Consider the following 21824-nt stretch of genomic DNA (forward strand, 5'->3'; position numbering starts at 1 on the left):
AATGCCTGACAGATGTGCCGCAGACGTTGCGTAGGCCCTAGTAGAGTGAGCCCGAACCGTCTTTGGCGGTGTTATCTTCTGGCTTTTATAGGCGAGGAAAATCAGTTCCACTAGCCAGTGAGCAAGTCTCTGGCGAGAGATTGGACGGCCCTTGCTACGCCCCCGGAAGGAGAGAAAAAGCTTTTTACTCTTCCTAAAGTCATGAGTTCTCTCCAAATAGTATAGGAGTGATCTACGCACGTCCAACGTGTGGAGGGCCTTCTCTAAGTCCGTCTCCGGACTACTGAAAAAAGTTGGTAGCACTATGTCTTGATTTAAGTGGAAATCTGTTACCACCTTCGGCAGGAATCTCGGATCGAGACGCATCACAACCTTGTGTGGATAGAATTGAGTGTAGGGTCTATCCATCCGCAGGGCCGTCATCTCGCTCACTCTCTTAGCCGATGTAATGGCTACCAAGAATGCCACCTTCAAGGTCAGAAACTTCAGTGGAACAGTCGCCAGTGGCTCAAAAGGTGCCTCCGTTAGGGCAGAGAGTACTAAAGACAGACTCCATTGCTCCATTGGGCTGCGCACAGGCGGGTAAAGGTTATTAACACCCTTCAGGAAACGTTTACATTCCGGGTGGGAGAAAACCGTGGACCCATCCCATCCCCTGTGCTTTGACGAGATTGCAGCCAAATGCAGCTTAATGGAGACATTCGCCAATCCACTCAGTTTGAGCGATGTCAGGTAACGTAGCACATCCCGAGGGGTCGCACGCAATGGCGTGACACTCTTCCCCCTCATATAACTCTTGAAGCGGTTCCACTTGCAGGCATAACTGCGTCTTGTCGACGCACGCCTACTGTTTAGTAAGATGTTGTTTAATAGTTGATTCTCCAAGCGGTCAGCTTGAGAGAGTGCACATCGGGGTGTAACACCTTTCCGTGTTCTCTTTGTAACAGGTTTGGAGCCTTGGGGAACTTGTGGAACACTGAATGAGACATTCCCAGAAGTGAGGCAAACCACGGCTGGCGCGGCCACCATGGAGCCAGAAGTATGCATTTCGTTTGGTCCCGCAATATCTGCGCAACCACACGGCCCATTAACGGCAGCGCGGGAAAAAGATATAACAGTCCCGTCTTCCAGGCCCGTTGAAAAGCATCCCCCAGGGATCCTTGGCCTATGCCCGCACGCGAACAATAATTGACACACTTTTTGTTGGCAACCGTGGCAAATAAGTCTATCGATGGGACCCCCCAGATCTCGAACACCCTGTCGAGATACATCGGGTTGATTTCCCACTCGTGTCTTTGGTTGAAACTGATGTCCCTGCTGAGCCTGTCGGCCAAGCAGTTGTCTACACCCTTTATGTGTATTGCCACCGGGTGAATTGAATGTTGAATGCACCAGTCCCATATTTTTCTCGCAAGTAGGCAAAGAGACAGTGACACTGTCCCCCCTTGATGGTTGAGGTAGGCAATCGCCGTCGTGTTGTCTAACTCCAGCTGTACTGCTCGTCCCCTTATCATAGGTTCGAATGCCCTTAGGCCCTGGAACACAGCCAATAGCTCCAAGTAATTTATATGCTGAAGTCTCTGCAACTGGGTCCATGTCCCCTGCACGCATACGCTGGCGCAATGCGCACCCCAGCCCGCCATCGAGGCATCTGTCATTATCCGGGAGGTGGGCTCCTTGGACACAAACTCGACTCCTTTGCCCAAATTGCCCATGTCTAGCCACCACCCCAGGCTGGCGAGGACATGTGGTAATGTCAAGTGCATATTCTGGCCATCCACATTGGGTCGGAAGTTGTGGAGAAACCAATGCTGCAATGTGCGCATGTGGAGGCGCGTGTGTGACACCGTTGCGGTGCATGATGCCATCAAACCCAACATCCGCTGGATTTGAACCGCTGGCTGCCGTGGAGTCCTCTGAAAGTGACGTATGAGTTCATGCATTTGGGTAATTCTTTCCGCAGGTAAGAACGCCCTGGCCAATTCCAAGTCCAGCACCGCTCCGATGAAGTTCACTCGAGTCATGGGTTCGAGTCTCGACTTCTTCCAATTCACATTGATGCCGAGGCACTCCAATAAGGCTAGCAGCATCTGCACTTGGCGGGTAAGTAAACTCCTGTCGTGGCTCACCACGAGCCAATCGTCTAAATACGGATACAGCCTCAAGCCCTGAGTTCGTAGGTGGGCTACAACCACCACCATCACCTTTGTGAACACTCTGGGCGCAGTAGAAAGTCCAAATGGAAGCACCACATATTGATAGATCTGTGCCCCTACTGTAAACCGGAGGAACTTGCGGTGACTCTCCTGTATCCCGATATGAAAATAAGCGTCCTTGAGATCCAGAGTAACTGCTCACTGTTCGTTCACCAGCAGAGGCAGAATTCCCTGCAGCGTCACCATTCTGAATTTCCTGGTCCGAATGAAGAGGTTGAGCCCCCTCAGGTCCATTATGGCTCTTATTCCACCGTCTCTCTTTGGTATCTGAAAATACCGGGAATAGTAGCCAGTCAGTCTGTTCGCCCATTGCACCCGCGTGATCGCCTGTTTCTCCAGCAGCACCTTGACCTCCTCCCGCAACACCTCTGTGGCCGGCATATAGACCAGTCCAGAGAAGGGAGGCCTTGTCTCGAACTCCAACGCATATCCAGTCTGCACTATTCTTAGTACCCACCGGTCGGATGTTATGTTGTGCCATGCTGGCGCATGGCTTGCCAGTTTGATGTTGATCCTGGCAACTACAGGGCCGATGTAGTGGGTCCTGGATTGTAGCGTTGGACTTAATTGGCTGCTGCAAAACTGATGCAGTGGACGAACAGTCCCGTCAAAAGCTCTTGCTGGAAGCGTCCTTGTCGCCTTGACGAGCTGTTTTTCCTTTTTGTTTTTGGTTAAAGCCCTTACCGCGTTGGTAAGGTCTGAATTGCTTTCGGTATTCTTTGCGGTCCCGATACCGATCACTCTTTCTCTGATAATAAGTGCGGCTCCTTGCAGTTGAGCTGGAACCGCTCGAAGGCACCATAAAGGTGCGGGCAGTGAATTTAGATTTTTTCAACGTCTCCATTGACGTGTCCGTGTCCTCATGGAATAAGCCTTTGCCGTCAAATGGCAAGGACTCGACTTTCTCCTTCATGTCTGTCTGCAGGGTTGCTGAGCGAAGCCACGCATGCCTGCGCAAGCTCACTGCCGTCACCATTGCTCTCAATTCCGTCTCTGACAAGTGTTTGAATGCGCTCAGTTGTTGGCGCGTTATTGCTGTTGTTCTTTCGTACACATCATTAAATCTCCACTGGAAGTCCTCCGGAGATAAAGAGGATGAATCCTGTAAGAGCGCATCCCAAAGTAAATGGTTATAGCGTGCCATACATGCCGCATAATTAGCAATACGAATTGCTAAACTGGAGGTGCTATAGATCTTTCGACCCATAACGTCCATTTTCCTCCCCTCTTTGTCAGCAGGCGTGGAATGACGGTGTCCACTCTTGGTGGATGAAGCGCAACTGACAACCAAGGAGTTCGGTATAGGATGACGTAACAGGTAAGAGTTCTCTCCTTCAGTCACTCTATACAAATTCTCAATGCGCTTGGAAGTCGGAGCCCCGACCCCCACTGAGTCCCATGCCACCTTCGCAGCCTTGTCTATCCCAGGAATCATGGTGAGGGCAACAGGATGCGAAGTCTTAGACCGCTTCATCATATTATAGACCGGGTCAGCAACGTCCGCATCCGGAGAGCTTACGTCCATGCCCAGGGCTTCAGCGATGTCCCTTATGAGGATATGGTAAGCTTTCAATTCCTCAGTTGGCGAGGTGGATAGTTTTGGTGGCACATCCGAAGGGGGGTCCGACCTACGACTGATATCATCTCTGTCAGAGGCCGGTCCCGACTCATCGTCCTCACTGTCATCAGAGGGTGAAGATGATGGTTCAGAAGGAGGAGGTGTTGCTTTCCTCTTTCTTTTCCCAGCAGGTTTTTCTGGCATCCTCGTCTGGACCACAGGTAACTGTGAATTCTCTGGAAGGTAAGTTTGAACTTGCACCAATGGTGTTTGTATAGGCAAGTTCACAGACGGCCCCTGATGGTCTGCATGCTCTGACTGCAGCAGCGGCTGAGCAAGTTGTCCAGCCTGCACAAAATTCCGCAGCTGTCGACAGGAAGCCGCGAAACGTCGCACCCGAGGGGGTACTCGAACTCGACTCCAGCAGTTCTCTAAGTCCGTCCCCGTGTGTAGCCAGACTCGGAGTCCTCGGCATCGAGGGGGACTGTGCCGGCATCAATGCCGGTGACAAAAGATGAGGAATCCTCCTCAATGTCGAAGCCGTCAACACCGACGAAGGAGCAGTGCTCACATTCAATATCTGCTCCGGCACCGTGGACGCCGACGGAGGAATGGCATACACCGCCTGGGCAGTTATGGGAGGCTCCGAAGCCGAGACTTGCAAATGCCTCGATGCCGATATCGATGTCGATTCCAATGTCGATGCCTGTCCCAGGCTGCCTTGGTCCAATCTCGATGTCGACGCTGGTGTCGATGTCGAGACTAAAGTCGATGTCGAAGCCGAAATCATCCTGACCGTCGATACCGAAGGTGTCGACGTCGAGGCTGTAGGGGACTCAGCCGAGTCCACGTCGTAAATCTGTGCTGCCGTCGGTGAGGGAGTTCGATGTCGAGACTCCTCACGATGGCGACCTTCCCTCTCAGAAGCATGACGATCTCTATCCTTATGCTTCCGTTTTTTTGAAACCTCCTTTGGTTTCTTAAACAGAGTGTCAACAGCGGTTTTAGACTGCGTATCAGCAGACCCACTGGAACCCAATCCCGGGGAGCTTGATGCACCGCACTCCTTCGACACCGAAGCTCCCGATGTCGATCCGGAACTCATCGACGCCGACGGACGAGGAGTTGGCGGTCGAAGTGCCTCCTCGTATAACGCCGCTCGAAGCCTGAGAGCTCTATTTTGTCTAGTTTGTTTTGAAAACGAGCAGCATATCTTACACGCCGCCGTGTTATGATTCTCTCCTAGGCACATCAAACAGGCGTCGTGATAATCAGTCGAAGGCAACTTTGCTCGACACTTTTCACACCGTTTGAATGTCTTCTTAGCTTCCATTGTCCAAATGCCGTTCCAAGTCAAATTCAGTAAACAATCTTAGGAACAAACAAAGCAGAGTCCGTAATCAAGTCCGTTCGCCGTTCCGAGTCAAAACCGTCCTGTACAAACTTCGTAGTTAGAATCAGAGTCCCAAAATCAAGTCCGTTGTTCGTTCTGAAGTCAAACCAATTAATCCGCTCAGTAGAGAATAGTCAAACAGTCCGAAGTCAAATTTTTGATAACAATTGAGGAGCAACAGCCAAGAGGTGTAAGCGCTTTGGCGGTCAAGAGAAAACTGAAGGAGAGGCGCCCCAACCGTCGATTCCAACGGAAGCTGCAAGGCACGTGCAGACGGGCGGGGCGCGAAGAGGAGCTAGCTAGTCAGCCCGGGAGGTCCCTGCGCAGGCGCAGAAACCCAGTTCTTATGGATACAATGGATCACAATCCAGATTATTCTATTATTTACATTCTTTAAAAAAAAAACCCAAAAACTAGTGGAAATAATCTTACTTATTCCTAAAGCATCTCTAATACAAGTAATTAATACACTTCAGAAATGTTCACCCAATCCAAGAACTACCACTGAACAAACAAAGGGTGTAATCCATCCACTGACTGATTTTAATGTAAATACATGCATAATCTTCTCTTACTAAAACCAAAGGGGTAGGAAAGTGTTTAACTCTGGCTGGATCATGCCCAACTTTCAATTAATAATTAATCAAATAAAAGGCCAAGCCAAACTCAGTATGAAGAAAACTGTATCTAAAGCCAGCACTGATCTCTTGAACTTATTATCTTCTGCTACAATTATTATTATTATTATTTATTCTATTTCTATACCGCCCTACCAAATATGGCTCAGGGCGGTTTACACAGAGAAATAATACATAAATAAGATGGATCCCTGTCCCCAAAGGGCTCACAATCTAAAAAGAAACATAAGATAGACACCAGCAACAGTCACTGGAGGTACTGTGCTGGGGGTGAATAGGGCCAGTTACTCCCCCACTGCTAAATAAAGAGAATCACCACATTAAAAGGTGCCTCTTTGCCAAGTTGGCAGGGGTTAATGAAGATTAAAATAAAAAGTAATCCTCATTCCAACCCCAAACATCTTAAGGGGAGTAAAACAATGACAGCCAAAATTCTGTTTATTCAGAATACAGTCCCATTGAGTTCGATGGTACTTATTCTAGTTTCTCCTAACTTCTTCAGGGGTGGAGGCATATTAAGATAGTCCTCCCCAGAGACTTATGATATTGATGGCTTCTTGAGTGTCTCAGAGGTAATTTTCTGCCTATATCTGGTGGTCCTGTCGATTCATCCACTGGAATAGGGAGAGGCCATGAGCAGTCGGTATGACTGCTTCTAGATACCCTCTCCTGAACTGTAGGGCCTGTCCAGCTTCTTGGTTCAATGAAATGTTTGGGCAAACAGCTAGAGTGCGAATGATGGAATACTTGCGGTGAATCCAACTAAACACAGATTAGTGCCCATGTTAGGGAGTACTCTGTGGCAATGATGGTGACAATAAAATAAAATAAAATAAAATCTGCCACCACTGCATCTGCACAATATTGCCCAGCAGAGATTTTCTGAGTAGCATTTCCACAATCTGCCCTGCAGGGAAGCTGATGAAACTCTGGTTAATTCCCTGGTCTATTGACTTTGGAGACTGGCTGACACTAGAGTAGAGATAGGGTCTTCTTGGCGGTGCACCACAGTTGTGTAACACTCCCCGCAAGAAGTGCTGGCAGGCTCCTGTTCTTCCTGTTTTCAGATATTTGTTACATTTTTATACCACTTTTCTACCTTGACAAAGGCACCCAAAGCGGTTTGCAATATTAAAACAAGCAAATTACATATAAGTTGTAATTTAATTACATATAAGTTGCTTGTTTTAATATTGTAAACCACTTTGGGTGTTTTTGTCAAGGCAGAAAGGTGGTATAAAAATGTTAGACGATTAATAAAATGTCTCAGGCTGTTGGTCTTTTCAGGAGCGGAGGACAAGAGCTCGCCCGCCTGGGTGCCTCATTTCTTAAGATGTTTTAACTACCTTTTTATTCAGGCAGGCATTCAATGATTACTGCTATAATTGCTTATTACAGTTCATTTTCTATTTTCTGAATTGTTTTTAATATTTATTTGTATACCATGTTGAGTGCACCTTGTTGTAGAAAAATGGGATAAAATAAAAAAGTTTACTTAGGAATGCAGTTAAGACACACATTTATTTGGCTAGTTTATAGCCTGATTTTCAGCCAGTGTTCTCAAAGCAGGTCACAATGGAAAACTTAAAATGTCAATACAACTGCAGCAAGACCTCATTAAAATGACAGGTTTTTGTATCCCCAACACCCCAGTGACATGGCATCTTGGCCATGAAAGGCTTGCCTAAGGAGATTCATCTTGACAGCTCGTTTAGAAGAGTCAGTCTTCTGGATCTGTGACACTGGACTTGGTAGCTGATCCCCAAAACTGGGGGACTACTGCCAAAAGAGAGCACAATTGCCACCAACCTGATAGATGCTGGGACTGCCAAGAAGTTTTTGTTCCCAGATCTCAACAAGCAGGTAGGAATATGAGGGAAAAGCCATTTCCTCGAGTATATGGGCCTATATTGGGCCTAGCCCATAGAACTGAAGTTATGTGCTTGCTGCAGGTAACACCAGATATTAACCTGACTGCTGGATTTTAGACCAATCAAAGTTTTCAAACTGCTCTCAAGGGCAGCCCCACATAAAGTGCATTGCGAGAGTAAACTCAAAGATGTTTCCACAGTATGCATGCACTATATTGTTTAGATGCCTCTCTTCCAGGAACAGGTGTAGCTGGTGGATCAGCCAAGCCTGATAAAATGTACTCCTGGCTGCAGCCTCAACCTAAGAAGTCCAGATCTAGGGGCACCCTCAAGCAATTAAATCTTCTTGTGGGGGTGGGTAGAGTTTCATCCTCTTGCAGAGGCAGGCACTTCCACCACTCTACTGGAATTAGGGCTGCCCACTATTAGTAATTCTACCTTGTCTGAACTAAGTTTCAGTTTAGCCACTCTCACCCAGACCTTTATCAACTTCAGAAAGGTGCACCATTCAGAAGCTGGATGACCTGATTCAGATGGAAGAGACACCGAGTGGCATTTTCATATGGATGACAGTTCATGTCTCAGAATGACCTCAACCCACTGATTTTATGTAAACATTAAACAACATGGGAGACAGCATAGACCTCTGAAGAACCCACAAATGGGCTCCAAAGGAACAGCCCTTAGTATCAACGTCTTGAACCAACAGATACAGACATGCAGTACGTATGAACACACACACACACACACACACACACACACACACACACAATCTGTAACACAAATACATAGTGCTTGCAGTCAATTATGCTCTGTATCTCCATAGGATACAGTGGACAACAGATATTATAGGTTAAAAAAGAAACTGGCAAAAGTTTATTTGGTTAAATGTTTCAGTTTCTACCTTCAGCAGTAACACAATGCTCTTTGATTTCAAAACAGACAACCAAACCAACAGCTCCATGTTACTGATGAAGATGAAAACTGAAATATTTAAATAATGTTAGGTTTATATCTGTTTTGTTAAGTCACTTAAAAAAACACCACCACCACCACCATACACATATACACAAGTACAAAGATTTTCATGATCTACAGCAGCTCACCACTCACCGGGGAAGATCTTTCACAGGAATTCTGGCATCTTCAACATCAGGATCTGGAGCACTGGAATTGGAAAAATAAAGTTAAAATAGAAAATATAAACATGCAAAAAATCACATGCCATTTCATGCATTTTCTTTCCTATCGAGGACACATTTAGCTTCAGCTATTGAAAATAGGTGATCAGCAAAATATAGACCTTTCTTACTGAAAAGCTACCTTTACATAAGGAAGAACAATTACCGTGAGAAAAGTTTAAGGACTGAGTGCCAAATAAAATAATTGTACTCTTATGAAAAGTAAGATATTTGTGAAAACACTGATATCTGGAAAACTCTCATAAAACAACTTTGCCTTTCTCTCTCTTGTCCATTTACATTTGAAAAATTGTTCTATAAATTTGTCCAAATATTGGGCAACTGTTCAAAAGCCTAAAGAATGGGCAGGAAAAATAAGCAATACAATTTGACTTAACACATACTTGTTCTTAATGACCAAGTTGACTTACTCTGCTAGTGGAAGTAGTGTTCCACCCATTTCCCCCACCTTCTCCTCTCCCTATAACCCTGAGCCCCCCAAAAGTTGTTTGTGAGTCAAGGGACCCTCAGCACTGCGCTTAATGGTGGGCAAATGACTGTAGGCAGGGGGGAATTCCCAGGAACCAACTGGAGACACCTTCCATAGGCCAAGGTGTCTCTGCTCAGTCTTCTGAGATCCTGCTTCCTTCTGCAGCCACCTATGCTGCATCATAAGCTGTTGCCAAGAGCCCCTTAACCCTCACGATCAGCTTTCAGGGGGTGGGGGCTACAGGGGAGGAAGAGGGAACAAGGAAATTGGCAGAATATTGCTTCTATAAGTGCACTCAGTCTGGATGCTTCCCATGCATGTTCTTAGTTTCTACATCAGGCCTATGTATGTAGCCTTACTTAGAAGCTAAGATCTCCATCACTACCCATTGCCACAAACTGCAGGTATAATAGCACAGATCAATTACCCTTTTCCAGCCAAAGCAGGGCAGATTGGACTCTTGTGATTTGCTGACACATTTCCACAACTAGTGCATCGGGTTTTGAATAAGCTACCTGTGAGAATACACATTTTGAAGTTTGACTTAATGGTTGGTAATACAACATTGTTAAAACATACCAGAAGCATGACTCCAATACATCTTGAAAGAACTTAGAATGAACAACTTAGCAATTGCACTCTGAAATGTTACTGTAAAGCACCTACAAGTGAAAGTGTATTGGCTAGCTAAAAGGAAACTATTAAAATGCTTACTCAACATTTAACATACAGACTCCAAAACTCATATAAATCAGTATTAAGCTACATGATTAATATAGTAATTTCCCTCAGCAGTCTCCATTACTGTGGTTTGTTTCATGACTGCTCAATTATAGTACACAAAATCACAGGCAGCCACATTGATAAATTGTTTTTAAGATCCATCAAAAAAACCCCTTTATTATGACCTATTAAAATGCTAAAAAGTAGCAAGCAGGAAGCCTTTAAGTTCTTCAGAACTATTCAGCAGGCCGGATATACAGCAAAACAGCATGGGGTGAGGGAGTGGGAAGAATGGGTGTGACAGAAAAGCCCCAGGGTCTGTAGTTTATAAATTTAAGGTAGACACAGGAGACTGTAAACAAAACCAAAAAACCAAAAAAACCGAGGAATAGTCATTTGCTCCTTTATCCCATTAGTCCCCTGCAAAACATCAGTGTAAGTCTGCTTATAACCTATATTCCATCTTTGCAAGTATCTTGGGGCTTTTCCATTGTGCACCTTCTCCCCACCCTTGTTGAATTAACATACTAATAACTTTTTAAAAGAAATCACTGGGATATTTTGAAAGCTATTTTCCTTGAGGCAACTTATGACTGCTTAAACTTGTACAGGTGTAACTTGTTATCCACAGGGGTTTAATTCCCGCTGTTTTCTACAGATAACAAGGCACTGAGTCTATGAGGTTTGGAAGGTTAGGTTCCTACAGGGCAAAAAAAGGGCCCAACACAGTGGAAAATGGTGGAAATAGAAGCAAAAAAGTACTGTACCATGCTCTGCAGGTCTCCAACTGTCCAGCGATGCCCCTCCAAACCCCCAATTTGGGGGATTTTCCTCAATTTTATTTATTTATTTATTTATTAACAGAAGAGATCACTTCCAACCACCACAAACCACAGATAAGCAGGTATTAACCCTTTTGGTACCTGTGTATGCTGAGGTCGGGTGCCTATTTATGGACCGTGGATATACAGAACCATGAATAGTGGTACTGTGTATAGCGAGGTCTACCTGTACCAAGAAGGACAAGCTACAAATACAAGTTACACACTCTAAAAATAATATATTGTTAGATGCAAATCTTTTTTGTGAGCTTATTTTTTCAGTCTTCTATAGAAGGAAATCAGTTTTAAAAGCCTTCTAAAAAGTGAAGAAGAAATATGGCTTAGGGATGTGCACGAAACACATTTGTTTTGAGCTCAAAACAAAACACAGACGGCTGGAACGTTTGATTGAAATAGTGGTCAACCAGGTTGTTTTGATGAAACAAAACTTGAAACATTTCGAATGTTTCGGCCAAAGGGAAAAATGGGAAAACTCAAAATACCCCATTGTTCCCCATGGGTAGCTCCAAGGGACACCAAAGTGGGTTGGGTGGTAGGGTATGATGGGTACTACTTACCACCCAACGCACAAAAGAAATGGGCAAGCAAGTAATTTTAAACAAATTTTTAACTTTTCCCCCAAGCCCCCATAGAATCACAAGCTAGTACAAGAAAACTAATCAGCAAGGGGAAAACAAGCCTCCAAAATGGTGCTCGAAACATTTGGAATCAAAATAGGATTGTTTTGAACTCGAAACAGGCCGTTTACAGAGAGTTTTGTTTTGAGCTTGAAACAGCACATTTTGAGTCGAAACATTTCTTGAAAAGTTTTGTACATCCCTACTATGGCTGAAATCTAAAGAGTCCTATGCATAGCACTTTTGCATGCACAGACATTCTGCTGATTCTTGTGTCTTGCTAGAGTATCTTGGGTAATACCCCAGCTCTTGAGAAGTAACTATGATGAGAGGGTTCAACTTAAAATGGAAGTCCTAAACTACACTTGTCCATGCATGAAGCTATGTTTAACCCTTTTGATCCTTGCCTTGTTCTTGCATGTAATTCTTACTCTAACTGCAGACATTAATTTCTAATTTGCCTTCCAGTGACAATTTACACACAAGCTTCATGACTGGATCTCCAAACATCTTTTTGTTGTTGTTTTTAAATGAAATGAGCCCCTGGTGGCGCAGTGGTAAAACTGCCACCCTGTAACCAGAAGGTTGCAAGTTCGATCCTGACCAGGGGCTCAAGGTTGACTCAGCCTTCCATCCTTCCGAGGTCGGTAAAATGAGTACCCAGAATGTTGGGGGCAATATGCTAAAATCATTGTAAACCGCTTAGAGAGCTCTGGCTATAGAGCGGTATATAAATGTAAGTGCTATTGCTATTGCTAGTGCTAAATGTAGTTCTGAGAAGATGCCAGTTTGATCAGTGCAATGGCACTGGAGAAAGAAGTGTTTAGCTCTCTCTCTCTCTCTCTCATGCTGCTTTCCCAGTCACAATCCCTTCTTCCAGCATTTAACCCCATGAGGGAGAAAATATGGATACAGATCCCCCCCCCAATACATGTTTGTCCCCAAGTCATTTACAGAAGTTTTATTTTATGCATGTCTTCAAGGAGATCCAAGACAACATACAAATGGTGTTGATGTACATTGATTATACAAATCACTTGCATAAGGGACAATGAATGAATGAATGAATGAATGAATGAGACAAGAGACATTGCGGGGGATCCTTACCATGAATTTCTAAGAGATGCTTTGTTCCTGCTTTTCTGTGGAGTTCATCAATGTTCTGCGTGATGACCACAACACTCCTGCCTTGCTTGCTAAGCCTGGCTTCACACTCTGCTATGGCAATGTGTGCTGGGTTTGGATGTTTACTCATCATAAGCTCCCTACGGTAGTGGTAAAATTCCCACACCCTAGATGGATTCCTTGCAAAAGCTTCTGGAGTAGCTAGTTCCTGCAGAGGGAGAAAAAATGCATTGCTCTATTGGTGGAAAATACTCTCATATGATTATAAAGTCTCACATACATTTGAAAGCAGTTGTAAGAATACATGCTCAGAGATGTGCTAGCTAGAATTTTATGACTTGATAAACTAATTGAAAAAGGAGCCCAAGATGGGTGCGAGTTTCTGAAGAAATCACAACCCATCCCCATGAAAACATAAATGGGAGATATATAAGAAAGTCAGTGTGGCTACACAAGAGGTCTAGTGATTAGCCAAGCATTAAAAAAATGGACACAGAAGAAATGGAAGGAAAGAGAGGTCACCAAGGATGAATACAGGATAATAGCCCAGACTTGTAGGGACAGTGTCAAGAAAGCTAAAGCTCAGAACAAGCCGAAGCTGGTGAGAAACAGTAAAAGCAACAAAAAGCTATGATTGAAGTAAAAGGAAAAAGGAAGGAGATGGTTAGCCACCAGCAATGTGATACAGCTGCAAAAAAAGGCTAATGCAATTTTACGCTGCATTAACAGAACCATAGTTTCCAAGTCACAAAAAGTAATTGTTTTACTTTATTCCACACTAATCAGACCTCATCTGGAGTGATGCATCCAGTTCTGGGCATCACACTTTAAAAAGGATGTAGACAAACTGGAATGATTCAGAGGAGGTCAATGAAGATGGGCAAACAACCCTATGAGGCAAGGTTTTAGGACCTGGATATGTTTAATCTGGAAAAAAGAAGACTGAGGAGGACAAGAAAGCTATCTTCAAATACCTAAAAGGTTCACACAAAGAAAAAGACAAGACTTGTTCTCTGCTGCCTCACAGGGCAAGACTAGACCGAACGAGCTTAAGTTACAGGAGGAGAGATTTTGGTTGAACATTAGGATAAACCTCTTAACGGCAAGAGCTGATTGATGATGTAACCAATCACCTAGGGGTGGTGAGGTCTCCCTCACTGCAGCTTTTCAGGCAGAGGCTGGGCAGCATCTGTTGGGGATACTCTAGCTATGCGTTTCCTGCATCGAGCAGGAGGTTGGCCTTGATGGTCTACTTTATGATTCTAACAACTGCTTAGTGTTTATACAGTGCACTTCAGTTTCAAACTGACTGAAATAATCAAGCCTAAGTCCAGGTTTTGTTTTAAACCATATCTTGCGAAAAAGTGGAAAATTTAAACAACACAGCCTAGGCCAGTGTGTCACAATGTCAGGTTCCAGTATGTGTACCTCCATAACCCACCAGGGCTGCACGGAGGCAAGACTCCCAGGGCTGCACGGAGGCAAGACTGACTACAGCCAGTTCCATACAGTACCTTGCATTTCCAGTGCTAAGGAAGCTCTTCTATGGAACTGGAGCCCAGGAGACATTGGAAAAACATGTGGAGATGGCTGGGAAGTGTAGTCCTCCCAGCACTTTCCCCATGGGGAAAGCCATGTTGCCAATGTCCCTGTACACCTCACCAGCCATCTCAGTGGGCTCTGGTTCTGTAGAACAGAGTTTCTCAGTGAGGTACATGCTTGGGAGTACAAGACGAGGGGAAAGAGAAAAGTGCTGGCTTGCCTTTGCTGCTCAATCTTAGCTATTAGTTACTGCTCAGTTATGAGTGATAGTATCTAGGGGAGAAAGCCTCCCTCAGGAATACGGGGTAATAGTTGAGGGTGGGAAGAGAGGTGGGAGATAGTAAGCCTGCCTGGGACAGGAATTTGGGTCACTGACTGACCAACTGAGGAGGGACGAAAGGAGAAAGCCTGCCTCTAAGAGGAATACTGGCCATCAACTGGCCAATAGCTGGGGAAGGGCAGGAGGAAGCCTGCCTTGGAGGGAAATATTGGACTAGGCAAGACAGAATGAGACACAGAACTGAATCCCATGCTTGTGCCACATGCACAAACAAGCTATGTTGCTGCAGTAGAGAACACACATTGTGTAATCCTGCAAGAATTGAGAGTCATTACTATCTGTTGAAAGTGTTTAGAGACCATAAGAGCTCAGACAGAAAGCTGCACTCCTTTTGCTTTCATTAACTTACATAAACCTAAGGTGAATTGCAGTGTACAAATTCAGGTTCCAGTTGCTGCTGATCAAAAGTGTACGTAGCTTACCAATATGAAAGGCTAGGAGAGTGATTCAACTCCTCTTACCTTGACTGGTGGCTAAGGATTCTTACGTTTCTTGAAGCAAGTCACGCCTACTAAGCTAGGATAAAATACATAACATCTGCTCTTGTTGGAAGCTAAATGATGCCCTTGCCCACCCCCACATAACACAGGGGTCAGGGATTTTAGGTTTTGAACCTTTTTATTTGTTCTGGGGAGATGGGTTAATTTTCTCCTAGTTCAACTGGTCTGGTTAAGAAAGCAGGTTTTTTCCTGCTGCAGTTTACCTGGAAATTGATGCCAATTCCTGATACACAATGCATGCTGTGAAGAACTGACTAGTTAAGAATTGTTTTATGTTTTTATACTATGCTTGGTCTGAGAGTTAGTGAGGTAAGCATGGCAATTGTTGCTAAGTACTGGGATTGACAAGGAGAGTTCTACAGATCTTAGAACCTAGGAAGTAGAGTAAGTTGGAAGTTAAGCAAGGAAGACAGAGTCAATTGTCAAGAAAAAAGATAGCAGAAAGCAACTCAGACTATAGTATAGTAAACTGTATCTGGTTGTGCTTGGAACTGTGTATTTCTTGGGAAGAATCAACTTGTGTTCCAGTTGTTTTTGGTTTTTTTCTTTGTGAAAACAAGAAATCCTCTTTATTTTCACAATATTTGGACTTTCTCTACTGGAGTAACACCCAATTTTTAAAGCATTCCCCAGCTATCAAGGGCAATAACTATTATAAGAGGACTGCTGAAAATAAATGACAGCAGACAGAGAAACCATCACAGTGTACTACTATAGACAGATCTAATGCCAGCTTGTACCTCACAAGGCCCCTAATGAAGGTAAGAAAGTGAGATGTGGCCTTTTTGAATAAGAGCAGCCACAATCTTCCTTCTACTAAGGGCCATCCCCACAATTAGGGTTGCCACCTGTCCCCTCTCTGTCTTGCACACTCTCTCTTTTCCTCTCTCTCTCGTCCCCCTTCCTCCTCTCAAAATCATGGCAGAAAAATTAGCTGCACCATTTGAGACACTTTAGACTTTCCAGCAATACTTTGCTATGGCATGCTTTGCACAGCACTAGGTTCAGACCTCTTAGCTCTGGCCATCATCACTTCTAGTTTCAGGTAGATATTTTAGTTCGGCACCCCTGGTGTGAAAATCAGCAGCCCTACCCAAACTAGACTGGACATGTCATGATCCTATATATATAGCCCTCTTTCCAACACATGGTACACGTTACTGTAAATATAGAACCAACTGGAAAATTGAAGAGGTACTTAAATATTTCAGAAGTTAGGGGTACTTGCTATGAAAAGACTGAGAAACACTGCCACAAGAGGGGCTCCCCTGGTGCTGGAAGTGGCAGCTACCACTGTACAGGGAGCCGCCCACACTGGGAGTGCTTGCCTCCACGCAGCACCAGGGTGGTGGTACACATTCCGACGCACAGGCCTAATACAAACATAGGCCAACAACACAATTTCATACACAGAATTGAAAAGCCAATCAACAGGGATGTCATCAAATATAAAAAATTTTATCAGCAAGAGAGAGTTGCCACTCAAATATAGCCACTGGTACATAACATCTTGGTTAATAAGGTAAACCCTCCAAATGCACTGTAAGCCAAGCAGATATTAGTGACAATATTGATACACTTCTTGTCAACAAAAAGTTCTCAAAGCCGTTTACACAGCAAGCGGAATGAGGAAATGGTTCCCCATTACATAGCAACAGTCACTGGGAAGGACCCTGTGTTGGGTTGAGTAGGGACAGTTGCTATCACTCCGCTAAACAGAAGAAAGCCACCAGTTTAAAAAGGTGTCTCTTGTCCACTTAGCAGAGGTTGTTAATGTCCACAGTGCAGAAAGAGGAGCTGACGTTGGGAGATACTGGCTTGCTCAAGGTCATTGGGTGAATTCATGACTGAAGTGAAACTTGAACTGGGGACTTCACAGTTCTCAAACTTAGCCATTATGCTATTCTCATCCATTAATTTCTTCAGCTGCTTGGAACAAAGATCATATTCAGAATATGTGTAAACTACACAATCAACCTAACAGGACATCTCAATACAGCCTCAGCAACAGTCCTAGACTTAAATTAATCAGGGCATGCATCCAAAGCAAGGGTGGAGCCTGTCCTTTGTGCACTGCATAGAAAGACTTTTAAAAAGTGACTAGTCTTGGAAGACAGCTTAGTTGCTTGTGTCTCAGGGGGTGGGGGGTGGTAAACTGATGTATTAATATGCTGTAGGTGTTGCTAATATGTTTGTTACTTACTTTAGCCCAAATATGAAAAGGTAATGAGTGACATCTGGAGAAACTGAATAACATTTATGTTTGCTACAACTATGCAGTGGGACACAGTATGAGATTACCTTGAAAAACTATTCCAGTTGGTATCATTGCTCTCTTACCTACCTTCCTGTATATTAGTATATATGATCAGCCACACACCAGTTGTGTTGTTAAAGCTGGACTTTTGGATACAAGTCCAGAGCCCTCCACCCCATCCCTAGGGTTCAGAGGAACCTCACCCCGAGCTACAGAGATGCTTTCTCTCCCCGCCCCCGCTTCTTGCTGAAGAATCTGTTCAGGCTGAAAGGCAGCAGCCAATGGTTCACCAGGTGAGCTGCAGGTCAGAGGCTGTGCCAGGTTCTTGCCCTACAGCCGGTCTGAACTACTAGGCTCCCTTTTGGTGCCACAAAGGACTAGGGTCCCGAAAGGCTGCTGCAGAACTTTCTTGTATCTGTGGCTGCAACCTGCAAGACAAAGTTTAGACTAGAGCATGCATGCTGGGCAGGGTGATCATTGTTGAATGAGATGGAAGGTTCACGCTAAGCAACAAACTTGAGTATAGCTGGCCAGACCACCTCTTCACTCTCATATTATTTATCTATTAATTTATCTTATTTATCTATTATTTATTCTTCTATGCAAATTGCTTTGAGAACTTTTATTGATTAGGGTGGAGGGGGGCTCAACCAACTTTCACTGACTGGGGAAGGAGGGGGCCAACAGGGGGCAAGGCCATTAGGTCCAGAGTCTGAAATTATATAGCTGTACCCCTGCATTCACTTATGTAAAATAAAGTCTAACTGGCTTGCATTTCACAGTCAAGTCTATATTATGTCCTTAGGTTTATTAATTAATAGTTCTTGGCATCCTGAATAGGTGATTCAGATTTTAGAATTAGTTATACAATTAATAACACACAGTGGACAACATGAAGAACACTTAATGCAGTGCTTATGAAAAATCGTATGGGTGATCAATTTCCAGAGAGAAGCAAGGATATTTTTATGTAGTTTGAAGAAATAATGTCAAAACATGAAGAAGAGTCACCAACATTTACAGCTGCTGACAACTCCTAGAAGCTAAGAGTGGTACCTGAGCTTGCCATGTCCTCCAGTAGCCCCCTGCACCTCTGAAGGTTGGAACGCCACTCTCTGCACTGACACCAGCCCCTGTAATAATAGCTATATGCTTTGCTTTAGCAAATACTTCTTGAAAATCAGCCATATCTTTAAAAAAAAGGGGGGAGGGGGAAAAAGTCAACACATTCCTTTCTTTTTTTAAAGATAAAACATTTTGAAGTAACACAGCATTTTTTTTGTTTTTTAAAGAAAGGAGATCCCTAAATTGAAATTCTTTTCAATTCTGAAGATCACTGGATAGCTCAAGCCAACTCAGCCTAATCAGATCTGCATGCTTTTTAATTTTTGGTCTTAAACTTCTGGAGACCAGAACCTGAGGCCATGTTTGACAAAATGTAGGTTTGAATGTTGGCCCTACAAACATTTAAGTACACCGTAAGCTCTGAAAATAGTATATTAGGGCCACTGCAAATAAATGAATTATTTATTCATCTTAAAACCTCATGTACTCAAGAGGATATACTATCAATTTGTAAAGGTTATCCAGTTCTTTAAAAACATGAAATGAAAATAATTTCTTGGAAGTGTCTTTTGCATGTATAAAGTCTCAATTTCAATTTCCAGTTAAGGGATCACAGGTAGAAAGGGTGGAAAGTACTGAGAATTAAAACCTGCTGGCGATCCAAATTGAGAGCACTTCACTTTGTGGAACTGTAGCTTTATTCAGTAAAATGCATCTCTTCACATATTCTTACAGTATTTAAACATGCCAAAGTAAAAAACATGGATCTCTGTTGAATGGTGATTAATCCATTTTAACCAACATCTTATTTATCATAATTAACCAGGTCTTTCTGGGTGCAGAAATAATTAGCCTATTGCTGGGTAGTTCCATATATTTGTAATTAATTATGGACACATCCATTTGTAATTAATTATGGAAAGTTAAGCATCATAAACCCCTCCTGTATTCTACCAAAGAAAACCACATGGCTCTGTGGTTGTCAGAAGTCGACACCGACTCGACAGCACAAGTATACCTTTAAGCACCATTAAGTTCCACTTTACTGTGTGCTAGATTGTGCCCTATGATTTGAAAAAACAGGTCCAGTAGGTGTATCCAAACTCCAACTTCCATGCACACTATCTGGTGCTCATGCAAGTGAGGGTAACTTTTGCTGTTATCTTCCCTTCCCTCTGAGAGCTGGTCTTGTGGTAGCAAGCATGACTTGTCCCCTTAGCTAAGCAGGGTCTGCCCTGGTTGCATATGAATGGGAGACATGCGTGAGCACTGTATCTAGGTTAGGGCTATTGAAGAGCATCTAGGTTCCAAGTTCCCTCCCTGGCGTCTCCAAGATAGGGCTGAAAGAGATTCCTGCCTGCAACCTTGGAGAAACTGCTGCCAATCTGTGTAAACAATACTGAGCCAGGTGGACCAATGGTCTGACTTCGTATAAGGCAGCTTCCTATGTTCCACTTCCCTATGCATCTTCCTCGAAATTTATGGTTGGGTAACCCTCAGGAGAAGATTCTCAGGGGTGCAGTGAGTGGGGGGGATCAGCAAAAGTAATTATTTGCCTCTTGCATGAGCAATAGACAGTGCAAGTGAAAGTCAGCTAGCACTCATGAAAGATGGGATTTGGATAAACCCAACAGACATTGTAGGTTTATAGGAAATTCGTGCACAAATTCTCCCGCAACAAATGTACATATACAATAATGGTTTAAGAAAAGCAGCAGAACTGAGTAAATTTCAATGCACATTTTCAGACAGAGCTATAAGAAGAATACAGTGAGTTTTTAAAGGCTATTAAAACAACAGAAATGGCAAAATAACTGACATATTTTTACTCACCCCTAAAATAAGCAACTTACTTGAAAATGTCAATTTCTCCCTTAGAAATATCTTTCCGTTTCAGGGTGCAACACCACATTATGAAGAAAACCCAGGACTGGAATCCCTGTTTTCCCCATAAGGCAGATATACAAATGGGAGGAAGCACTTGTTAGTGTGAAGGATGCTTAGCCCTTCTCTGGTTTGCTAATTCTTCATTGCAAATGCCTCCTCAGGCTGTTTTTAAATGCCCTTTTCACTCAGCTGGGTTCCAAAGTTAGAAGAGAGACTAGCTGGGTGGGAGTGGCTTTTGTAGGGGGAATCTAGGTAAGCATGGGAGGATTTACTGCCCCTTCTTCCCACAAATTCTCCCTGCATGCTTTCTCCAAAACAGGCAGTTTCCCTTGGAGAGAGACAGAAGTTATTTCCTTGTGAAGATGATGCCTTAAGTACACTTTAAAAACCCACAAAAATAGTGAGTTTTTAAAAAAGGAACTAAGTCAAATGAACCCACTGTTTGTATGACAGTCTTCGTCAACAGTGCCTCTCAAAGAACAAGTGATTCAGATGGGGATGTGGATTGAACATGGCAACACTTCAAGTTTTTAGAGTTCAAGGTTCTCTCAGAACACAAGGAAAAGAAGGAACCAGTTTACAGATATCTTATCTTGTGCATACACAAAAACAAAAGTTTTCTTACTTGAACTGGGCCGAGCCATTTCAAAACAAGTCCTTTGTTTCTTGGAAGAAGCAGGTTTAAGTCCACAATATACTTGAGAAACCAGCCTTCGTGTAGTAAAGTGAAAAAGATTCATCAGCATCACTGTACAGCACTAATTCATGTAGGGGAAAAAATAAATGGAAAAGTTTCAAAATGTTTGTCTGACTAAATGGTAAAGAAAACTATACAAGTAAGGTTACAGGGAAATTGAATATCTTCATCAAGGTGCACTTATTTGGGATTTTCCAAAACAGATTGTGAGGAGCTCCAAAAGGATCTCTCTAAACTGGGTGATTGGGCAACAAAATGGCAAACGCGGTTCAATGTACGCAAGTGTAAAGTGATGCATATTGGGGCAAAAAAACCCAACTTTGCATATACAGTGATGGGGTCTGAGCTGTCAGTGACTGACCAGTAGAGAGATCTTGGGGTCATGGTTGACAGCTTGTTGAAAATGTTCTCAGTGTGCGGCAGCTGTGAAAAAGGCAAATTCCATGCCAGGGATCATTAGGAAGGGGACTGAAAATAAAAATATTAATATTATAATGCCGTTATACAAATGTATAGTGTGGCCACATTTGGAGTACTGCATGCAGTTCTGGTCACCATGTCTTAGGAAGGACATTGTAGAACTGAGAAAAGTGCAGAAGAGGGCAACCAAGATGATCAGAGAGGCCTGGAGCACCTTCCTTATGGAGGCAAGGCTACAGCATCTGGAGCCTTTTAGTTTGGAAAAGAGGCAGCTATGGGGAGACACGATAGAGGTGTATAAAATTATGCATGGAGTAGAGAGAGTTGGCAGAGAAATTTTTCTCCCTCTCTCACAACACTAGAACCAGAGGTCATTCCATAAAACTGAAGGCTCTGAATTTTAGGACCAACAAAAGGATGTACTTTTTCACAAAGTGCATAATTAATCTATGGAATTCTCTG

General features: G+C 43.7%; 1 protein-coding gene across 6 annotated transcripts in view; it reads right to left on the bottom strand.

Annotated features, from left to right (window-relative positions):
* The window catches only part of SIRT5 (sirtuin 5), a 32082-nt gene that overhangs the window by 4107 nt on the left and 6151 nt on the right, over positions 1–21824 (bottom strand). For 4 of the 6 annotated variants that reach the window (XM_053250844.1, XM_053250845.1, XM_053250842.1 and 1 more), the window contains exons 2-6: positions 20871–21003; positions 18350–18483; positions 12637–12862; positions 9775–9862; positions 8790–8843 (exon numbers count right to left, since the gene is read on the bottom strand). In XM_053250844.1, coding sequence (XP_053106819.1) covers positions 8790–8843; positions 9775–9862; positions 12637–12862; positions 18350–18483; positions 20871–20991 — 623 coding nt within the window. In that variant the 5' untranslated portion in view covers positions 20992–21003. Of the gene's footprint in view, positions 1–8789; positions 8844–9774; positions 9863–12636; positions 12863–18349; positions 18484–20870; positions 21004–21824 lie in introns of those variants that run through there. The other 2 variants (XM_053250847.1, XM_053250846.1) reach the window with 2 other exon arrangements.

Source organism: Hemicordylus capensis, chromosome 4 (assembly GCF_027244095.1).
Source record: "Hemicordylus capensis ecotype Gifberg chromosome 4, rHemCap1.1.pri, whole genome shotgun sequence".
In the NCBI taxonomy this organism is placed as follows: domain Eukaryota; kingdom Metazoa; phylum Chordata; class Lepidosauria; order Squamata; family Cordylidae; genus Hemicordylus; species Hemicordylus capensis.